Genomic DNA, 9,465 nt, shown 5'->3' on the forward strand with positions numbered 1-9,465 from the left:
TGCCAAGGCCCTGGCGAGCAACGTGGGTCATACAGGGATGACAGCAGTGGGGATGGTGAAGGGGTCAGATGCCATCTATGGCAACATCTGGGGAAAAGAGAGGTGTCCCTGTTGACTCTGATACAGTAGTGGGGCTGAAGACCACTGAACTGAGATGGAGTAGGAGTTCAGGGCTGGGCTTCGAGTTTGAGAGAAGGCACGTGTGTGTACCACTTTTCTCCCTAGAAAGAGACGATGAAGGATGGGGGAGGAAATGAGCAAGTGCGAGAGAGTGAGATCATGGGAAGGCAGTGGGGGTTGTGGGGTAAAGGGAGATTTTAAGCAAGAATTCTAGAGCGTGTCTCTCGTTGACATGGCCAGAGGGTGTGATGAGGGGCCTCCTGAAGAGAAAGGGGCTGCATGTGAGTAGGGTAGGGTTCCCTGCTTTGGCCTCCTCTGTGTCACCGGAAAGGGAAGAAATTGCCATTTCGGAGTGTGGGACAGTAAACGCGTGCAAAAGAATAGAAAGAACAGAGCTGCGAGCAGTGGGAGGTTTGTGATCATGAATTAAAGTCACTGGGTCAGCCTGCTATTATCACTTCAGTGACCGTCCCACGTGTTCCTTGGGGGAGGGGATGCTCCACCCCAGGCCTTCCCCCAGACCTTCGGGTCCAAGCCCCTGGAGACTGAACGGGGTCTGGGGCTGGGTTCGGGGTTTGCGTAGCATGAGTGTGGTGGGGAGGCGGTGCAGGAAGAACCTGCAGCTCCAAGAGCTGGGCAGGGACCTTTCCCGGAGCCCCTGACCCGGTCCCACGCAGGTCGCAGAGCGCCCAGGGAGGATCCGACGTACCCGGGTCCAGGCCGGCGCCGAAAGCCCTGAGGTCGGTTCGCTGGAGTCAGGCTGGTGGCGGGGACTGCTCTCCCTGCAGCCGACAGCGGAGGCGTCCCGCGGGAGCGGGGCGCCTGGCTCCCAGCAGGACCTCCGGGGGCGGGCGCTAGACGGGATAGGCGGGGCCCCGACCGGGGCGGACTCCGTGGGGCGGGGCCTCAGTCAGGGACAGGCAGGGCTTCAGGCAGGGAGAGAGACTCATAAGGGATGGGGCTCGCGAGTGGGGGTTCTGCCCGGGCGAGCCCTCGGGTGGGGCGTGGCCGTAGGCGGGGTGGGCGGGGCCCTCGTCGTCGGGCGGGACAGGGCGTGGCTTTGCCAGGGAGTGGGCGGGGCCCGGGCTGGGCGCGGCACGGGGTCTGCCCTCCGCCGGGATTCTCCATTAGGGCTTTGGCCCGAAGCGGCGGCTTCGGAGGGGCGGGCGGCTTCTACCCCCCGGCCGGCCGCGCGCCCTCGCCTCCCAATTCCAGGAGCAGGGTGGGGGCTCGAGGCGGCGGCCGGCGGCTCCGCTCCCGCCTGGACGTCTGGGCGCTGGGCCAGGGCAGGCGGCGGCGGCGGCGGCGTGGGGCCGCGGATACCACGGAGGGCGGCGGCCTGGGCCGGCTGAGCCATGGCGGCCCCGGAGCCGGCTCCGAGGCGGGGCCGGGAGCGGGAGCGGGAGGATGAGAGCGAGGACGAGAGCGACATCCTGGAGGAGAGCCCGTGCGGCCGCTGGCAGAAGCGGCGAGAGCAGGTGGGCACGGCCGGGCGGGGGGGGGGGAGGGGGGACGGAGAGGGTGGTCGCCGCCCACCTCTGGCGGAGGGGCGGAGGAGGCCACGCGGGGCCATGGGCAAGCCAGGAGGCCAAAAATCTCTCCGCGGCCTCGCGCAGGCAGCCCCCCTAATTGGCCGGCCCTTGGACCCCTTTGGCCTGGTCCCCACGCCCTGCTGAGGGACCCCCAGTTCCCTAGGGTCCAGTCTCCTCCCAGGATCACCTCCCCATGCCTCTGCGACCAGACCAGCTGCTAGCCCCATGAAGACCATCCTGAATCCCTTGAAACCTGCTCCAAAGCCCCTCAGCCCAGCCCTTGGATACCACTACTTGGCTAGTAGAGGCCCACCCTCCTCCAGGCCCCCAGAGGGGGTCAGGGCCAGCATCCCATGCTTGCTCTCCCCTCCAAGGATGTGGGTAGAGACCAAGCCCCCACTCTGTCTCCTGACACGTACCAGCACACTCATATCCCCCACCCCCACTGCCAGGTGAACCAGGGGAACATGCCAGGGGTCCAGAGCACCTTCCTGGCCATGGACACAGAGGAGGGGGTGGAGGTGGTGTGGAATGAGTTGCACTTCGGGGATAGGAAGGCCTTCGCGGCCCATGAGGTGAGGCCTCCCACCCCTTGAGCGACCGCGCCCCACCCCCCCCACCACCCCGTGACCGCACCCCCCTTCCCAGGAGAAGATCCAGACCATGTTTGAGCAGCTGGTGCTGGTAGACCACCCCAACATTGTCAAGCTGCACAAATACTGGCTGGATGCCTCAGAAGCCCGGGCGCGGGTGAGCCATGGGCACAGGTCCACCACAGGGTGGGACGTGGCCACAGCGGGGGTGGGGGTGGGGGTGGTGGCAGGGACCCACCTGCAGTTGGCGGAGCCCGTCCGCCCCGCAGGTCATCTTCATCACAGAGTACGTGTCATCGGGCAGCCTCAAGCAATTCCTCAAAAAGACCAAGAAAAACCACAAGGCCATGAACGCGCGGGTATGGGGAGTGGGCTGGGGCTGCATTGGGGATGTGGGTGAGGGGCAGCTCTGGGAACAGGACTGGGCTGGGGCCGGGTCAGGGATGCGAGGTGGGGGTGTAGGGTGGGCACCACAGGCCCAGCCGCCTCTCCACACCGGTCCGATGGAGTCTGTCCACCACCAGGCCTGGAAGCGCTGGTGCACGCAGATCCTGTCTGCACTCAGGTGAGGGCCTGGGCTTGCCCTTGCCACGCCCCTATGCCCTCAGTGCCCCCTGACCTGACTACACCTACTCTCCTTCCCTCCTTCAGCTTTCTACACGCCTGCAGTCCCCCCATCATCCACGGGAACCTGACCAGTGATACCATCTTCATACAGCACAACGGCCTCATCAAGATTGGCTCTGGTGCTGGCAGGCTTGGAGGGGGGTTGGCGGGGCGGGGGGGGGGGGCTGCCGGAAACCGTGGGCAGAGGACACCCAACGCCCCATCACATTGACGCCTACTCTTTCTCCCTGTGGTGGCCGGTGCAGTGTGGCACCGCATCTTCTCCAATGGTGCGTGGGGACTCAAGGGGGGTGGAGGGCGCGGACAGGTCCAGTCTGCTCATCCTCTGCACTCTCCACAGCGCTCCCAGACGATCTGCGAAGCCCGATCCGTGCCGAGCGTGAGGAGCTACGGAACCTGCACTTTTTCCCGCCAGAGTATGGTGGTGAGTCCTGAGTCCGGGAGCCTCTGCTGTTGCTGCCTCTTCCCTATCCAGCCTGACTTGCTGTCCCCCTTTTAGAGGTTGCTGATGGCACTGCTGTGGACATCTTCTCCTTTGGGATGTGTGCACTGGAGGTACTAGCCCAATGGCCTCATGGCCTTCCAGCTAGCTCACCCTGCATCTCTTCTCCATGCCTGACCTGGCCCTGCCTCCTAGATGGCTGTGCTGGAGATCCAAGCCAATGGGGACACCCGGGTCACAGAAGAGGCCATAACTCGTGCCAGGCACTCACTGAGCGACCCCAACATGCGGGTAAGCAGCTGGCCTTGCCCCTCCCAGCTGGCTCTCAGGAGTCCCAGGTAGGGCCAGTGTGGTGCAGGGACGGGCCCGGAGGTGCAGCGGCTCAGTGCCGTGGAGGGGTGTGCCAGCCGCACTGCCCCGAGGCCTACCCACAAGGAGGGCCTTACCCATGGTGCATGTTGGGTTTCAGGCCTGCAGGCCCTAAGTGACTTTCTAAGGAAGGAGAGGCCAGAGAGATACTCCATCTGTGAGCACTAGTGTTATGCTTGTTTTGGAGACGAGAAAGAGGTTTGGAGAGGCAGTGTTCCACTCCACGTCCCTGCCTTTAAGCTCCAGGAAGCCAGCTAGAGGCGGCGTGGCCCCAGCTTATGTCGGGGGCGTGGTGGGGAGGAGGCAAAGGGAGTGTGGGATGGAGGCTGTGTCCACAGTCTCTCTAGGCTATCTGGCTTGATCACGTGGCCTCTGGGGATCAGGGTCAGAAGTGATGGGGACTGGATGGGGCTGGTGAGAAGTGAAACCAGAATAGACGTGAGGGGCAGCAGAGGACATGTATGTGGGGTGGGGTATGGACCCATCAGGTCATCTCCGGAGCTGGGCCTGAGCTGAGGCAACCAAAAGAGGAGCAGTCTGTGGGTAGGCGGGTTTATGCTGGGCTACACGGACCTCCAGGAGCCTGGGCTGATCTGCTGGCCCTCTGCCCAGCACCCCTCCTCCCCCTGCCGGGACCGCAGGGCAGGGCTTCAGTCCTCCCTCCACAGTGCAGGCTTCATCTGTGAACTGCGGATGACGACAGTGATCCCCTACGATTTCTGTGAGGGTTGCAGGAAGTAGAGAATGGCAGGTTCTGGGCCCAGGGCCTGATTGTCCTACTTGTAGAATCAGGTCCCAGCTTGGCTGCTAACAGTATACCTCTCCCTACGCCCGTTCCTGCAAGAAGACTCTCGTAAGGACTGGACCCTAGGGGTCTGGGGACTTCAGGGGCCTCCTCTCCTCACACTGCACCCACTTCGGCCTCTCCTCTCCACGCCCCCAGGAGTTCATCCTCTCCTGCCTGGCCCGGGACCCCAGCCATCGGCCCTCTGCCCACAACCTCCTCTTCCACCGCGTGCTCTTCGAAGTGCACTCGCTGAAGCTCCTGGCAGCTCACTGCTTCATCCAGCACCAATGTGAGGGGCCCGTGGTCTGGGGGCGGGCCAAGGGCCTGGGGGCGGGGTGTGAAAGGGCCCCCTTCAGGACCCTGAGTGCTCCTGCGGCCTGCAGACCTCATGCCTGAGAATGTGGTGGAGGAAAAAACCAAGGCAGTGGACCTGCACGCAGTCCTGGCAGAGATCCCCCGGCCGCCCCGGCCCCCGCTGCAGTGGCGGTGAGCGAGGGCTGCCCAGAGGCCTCTCCTCTCCACATGGCCAGCCCCCACCCAGTCCTGCCCCACTGGTGGGGCGGGCCGGCTGGCCCCCCTCATGTGCTTCTCACACCTGTGCCAGGTACTCGGAGGTCTCTTGCTTGGAGCTTGACAAATTCCTGGAGGATGTCAGGTGAGAGCTGCCGTGAGTTTGGGGAACCGGTGGCTACCAGGCCTGAGCCCCTAGCCACCCCAGTGTATCCTCAGGAATGGGATCTACCCGCTGATGAACTTTGCGGCGGCTCGGCCCCTGGGGCTGCCCCGTGTGCTGGCCCCACCCCCTGAGGAGGCCCAGAAGGCCAAGACCCCGACGCCAGAACCTTTTGACTCGGAGACCAGAAAGGTGAGTCCCTGCTCCTGCTGCACCGTGCCCATCTGCAGGCCTGTCCGTAGCCCACAGGGGTCTCTTGCCAGGGGCTGTGAGTGCCCCCCAGCCCAGCACTCCTCCAGGCTGCCAGAAACAGGTCCTGGCTGACTCTGATGGGGCCATAGGAGATGGTAGGACAAGCTAAGATACCCCCCTTCTCAGAGGCTCCTTGCCCCCTGCAGACCCCTCCCCCATCCCTTGCTGCCCGACCCCCAGCCCTGCCCTCATCGTGCTGTGCTCCAAGCAGCCTTCATCGGAGAATCTCATCTGCCCCAGGCCTCTCTCATCTCCCACCCTTGGCTGATTCCCTGACGTTCGTGTCCTGGTGTCTCCTCCAGGGCCTCCCAGACATTGTGTTTCCCCCAATCTCTCCTCCTGTAAGGCTCCCTCCTGGCCAGGGGCCTGCCCTGATCAGCCTCAGCCCCTCTGTCCCTTTCCACGTCCATGCCTACTGGGTTCCAGAGGCTCTGGCTTTGGCCTTGGGTATGTCTCTGTGGTCTCCACCCCGATCTAGGCCACCCCCCTTTCCTACCTGGATGGTGAACCAGCCCCCAACCTAGCCTCCTTCCTCCTGGCTTCCCTCCACGGTGCAGCCAGGATTCATGTCCTAACAGCCAAAGCTGCCCACAGGGATGGTGGAGGTCCTCAGCTGCCCCCCAGGTGTTCTGAGGCCTGGCGCTGTTGGCGTCCCATGCCTCTGCCCCTTTTCCCGCTGACCCCTCCCTTCCACCACTTCTCACAGCTCTCTCCTTGTTCAGGTCTTCTGCCCACCTGTGAAAACTCTGTTTATCCTTCAGTGCCCAGACTCAGTGTCTACTCTTCTGGAAGTTTTCCTTAACTTGCCAGGCTGCTGGTAGTGAATGTGCTTCTTAGGCTCTCCTTAGAGACTTACCCCCATTTCTGGTCCTTACCGTTCCTTCTGCCCCCTGAGGCGGCCTCTGCTCTTACTGCTCAGCTGCTGAGGTCCAGCCTGTGTGGGTGACCTTGGTCAGTCCCTGTCCCCAGGTGATCCAGATGCAGTGCAGCCTGGAGAGGAGCGAGGACGAGGCCCGCTGGCATGTGAGCAGGGCAGGGGCTGGGGCCCACAGAGCAGCAAGGGAGGGGAAGCAGTGGGGGGGCTGGGGGACTCTGGGAGCCAACCACGCCCCCCTACCTCCGCAGCTTACTCTGCTTCTGGTGCTGGAGGACCGGCTGCACCGGCAGCTCACTTATGACCTGCTCCCAAGTAGGCCAGGCGGGGACCCAGGCAGGGACGGGTGCAGGTGTGGGCCCAGGCGGTGGCCTCACATGTCTGTCCTGCCCCTGCCCGTGCCCCTGCTGCAGCCGACAGTGCCCAGGACCTTGCCACCGAGCTGGTACACTATGGCTTCGTTCACGAGGTGTGTGGGCTGACCCAGCCGAGCTGCGAGGGGGACACAGCAGAGTCTGCGCCCCTGTCACCCCATGCCTCCCTCCCACCTGCAGGATGACCGGACCAAGCTGGCTGCCTTCCTGGAAAGCACCTTCCTCAAGTACCTCGGAGCTCAGCCGTGACCTTGCACCCCAGCCCCCAGGGACCAGCCCTGGCCACCCACATGGGAAAGCTCAGCATTGGCCCAGGGCTCAGGGGACCAGGGGCTGACCTCTGCTTACATGCTTGGGGCTGATGACCAAATGCCTGCTAGTGAGGAACTTCTGCCTTCCACAGCTTTCAAGGAGGCCCTGGAGTGGGGTGGGGGGTGGGTGGGTTTGGGGTCCATCAGGGGGTGAAGGAGCCTGGGTTGGGGGTCAGGGGAGTAGTTAGGCCCCACATGTCCTTAGGATCAGGATTCCCCCACCTAGCCAGCTTCCACAACTCGCAGTCCCTTCCCATATCGTCCATTTCCTGGCCAAGAGTTCTCCCCCACCCCAAGATACCTGGTCAGTGATTGAGCCTTCAGCATGGGGGAGGCTGCCCTGCAGGGAGCCAGAGTGTGGGGGTGGGGGATCAGTCCTGGACAGGTGTGTGCCCAGGGCAATGCTCCAGACCCTGTTGGAACCGCAGCCGCACACCGGGAACCCCCACGTTAAGCCAGTGGTAGCATACCTGCAGGCGGCAGGCACGATGCTGGGCACTAGGCAGGGCCACGGCCGGGCAGGGGAAGCACATGGCAGAGGTGCTTCAAGAGTCCCCAGCCTGACACGGCTCCTGCGCAGCCCTCCAGCCCCTGCCCAGTGCACGCCCATCTTGGAGCCCTCTGCTGACTTTCCACTGCTCTGGGACAGGGACCTGCCACCCCCTCTGCAGACTGTTCTGGCCCCTGCAGCCCTCTCCATAGGGCTGTTTTCTCTCCCACATTCCTGGGCCTGGAGGGGTTGGGTTTAGGCATCCTCCTTGCTCCTCGATGTGCCTCCTCTCAAATTCACCACCCCCCATGTAACTGCCCCTTCTGTGGCAGTTGCCTCCCAAGTCCTGAGGATATCAGCCCCTGACTCCCTGTCTCTCCCACTCAACTCCCTCCCACCCCTCACTGCCCTAGCCTCTTTTCTCCTGGACCACCTCCCCTCCATCTTCAAATTGAGTTAAACGTTCTTCAGCATTTTAAATTGCATGTATAAACTTAGTGCATTCAGGTTTCTTTTGAAGTATTTCTATTGTCAAACCAGGAAAGCTCACCACTGTGTTACTTCTCTTGTTGCTATAAGAATTTACCACAAACTTAGTGGCTTAAAACACCACAAATTTATTGTAGTTCTGCAGGTCAAAAATCTGGTACATGTCTCACCAGACTAAACTCAAGGTGTTAGCAAGGCTGCATTTCTTTCTGGAGGTTCTAGGTGAGCCTAGAACTATTTCCTAGGTTTCCATATTCTGCTCCTTCAGGTTGTTGGCCTGCAGGTGTCAGGCATGGCATGGGCACAGGGCACTGGCCAAGAATTAATTTCCTTGCAACAGTAGGGCCAAGATCCCCATCTTCTTGCCTGCTATAAACTGAAGGTCATTTTTGGCTTCTACAGGCACCGCCATTCTTTGGCTCATGTACTCATCCTCTATCTTCAAAGCCAACAACAGCCGGTAGAGTCTTTCTCATGAACCATCTGTGGTTTTCTGCAGCCAGGAAAGCTTCATGTAATTAGGTTGGGTCCACCTGAATAATCCGTCGCAAGTTCCTTAATCATATCTACAAAATCCCTTTTGCCATATAAAGTAACATTCACAGGTTCTGGGGGTTAGGGCATGGACATCCTGGAGAGAGGGTATCATTTTTCCACCTACTACATTACGCTAACCAAAAACCAAAACAAAATTACCAAGGTGTATCAAATAAATTAAATGTACAAACATAATGAATCTCAAGTTGTCTTAAATATCCCAATACTCTACAAAGTTACTCTTTCAACTTAAAATAACAAATCTGCAATAACATACAAGTCTAGCTGGAAATCCTGATGCTATTTTAAACAATTTGAGTGTCAAATGCATAACAGATTGTACCCATGATTAAACTGAACTCAAAAGTATCAATACAATCATTGCTTCGTTTAATCATGCTTATGTTGAGGTTTTCATTTTAACTTTTATCTTTTCAAAGTTATATACATATCATTTTAAAAGTAGAATGGGTTTTTTTAAAGCCAACAATAAATGATCAATGCAGTCTCCAGCTCTTGATCCTTCCCAGATTTAACCCTTAGCTATTTCTTCAGGCATGTAAAATCCATTTTTCACAAACCACACATGCTTTTACTGCTTTTTGTTGGTTTTTCTGCATCAGGTGTCCCCTGGGTGTCCTTGGAGAAGGGGGGGGGGGTCACTGGCCTCAGTTTCCTGACCCAGCATCATCCCAGTGTGGTGTGTATTATTACAGCTTCATTACTGCAGGTCTTAGCAGAGAACAAGGTGTCCTAGGGTTTTATTTGCTTTCTTGCACAACTTTTTGTTTTGCCTGGAGTTAATAATTGCCTTTCTTTTTTGTTTGCTTAGTTTTCTATACATGTATTAATTCATTCTTAGATTCTCCTGCAGAAGTGTGAACCTCTCAATACTTGAGATTCATTGCACAATTGACTGCTCAGTTTCATCTTTCCCAGAGACCCCACTATAACAGCTCTCTGCCCCAAGCTGCTTATTTTTGGGCCTCTGGCCC

At 59.6% G+C, this 9,465-nt stretch overlaps 1 protein-coding gene across 4 annotated transcripts; it reads left to right on the forward strand.

Moving 5' to 3' along the window:
- The first annotated feature begins 1,199 nt into the window (after positions 1-1,199).
- NRBP2 (nuclear receptor binding protein 2) lies at positions 1,200-8,665 on the forward strand. Of its 4 annotated transcripts, XM_036105678.2 has the most exons (18): positions 1,203-1,598; positions 2,105-2,227; positions 2,301-2,402; positions 2,515-2,604; positions 2,770-2,810; positions 2,897-2,991; positions 3,118-3,141; positions 3,213-3,296; positions 3,372-3,427; positions 3,510-3,605; positions 4,627-4,759; positions 4,854-4,956; positions 5,075-5,125; positions 5,200-5,335; positions 6,365-6,418; positions 6,521-6,584; positions 6,683-6,738; positions 6,824-8,665. In XM_036105678.2, exons 1-18 carry the CDS (start codon positions 1,476-1,478, stop codon positions 6,890-6,892), a joined length of 1,500 nt encoding a protein of 499 aa, XP_035961571.1. In that variant the 5' UTR covers positions 1,203-1,475; the 3' UTR covers positions 6,893-8,665. The 4 variants fall into 4 exon arrangements, with proteins under 4 accessions (XP_077928017.1, XP_077928016.1, XP_035961573.1 ...); XM_078071890.1 differs by lacking the exon at positions 6,365-6,418 and having other exon boundaries at positions 1,201-1,598; XM_036105680.2 differs by lacking the exon at positions 2,105-2,227 and having other exon boundaries at positions 1,202-1,598.
- The last annotated feature ends 800 nt before the right edge of the window (positions 8,666-9,465 follow it).

This window comes from Halichoerus grypus, chromosome 5 (genome assembly GCF_964656455.1).
Source record: "Halichoerus grypus chromosome 5, mHalGry1.hap1.1, whole genome shotgun sequence".
In the NCBI taxonomy this organism is placed as follows: Eukaryota; Metazoa; Chordata; class Mammalia; order Carnivora; family Phocidae; genus Halichoerus; species Halichoerus grypus.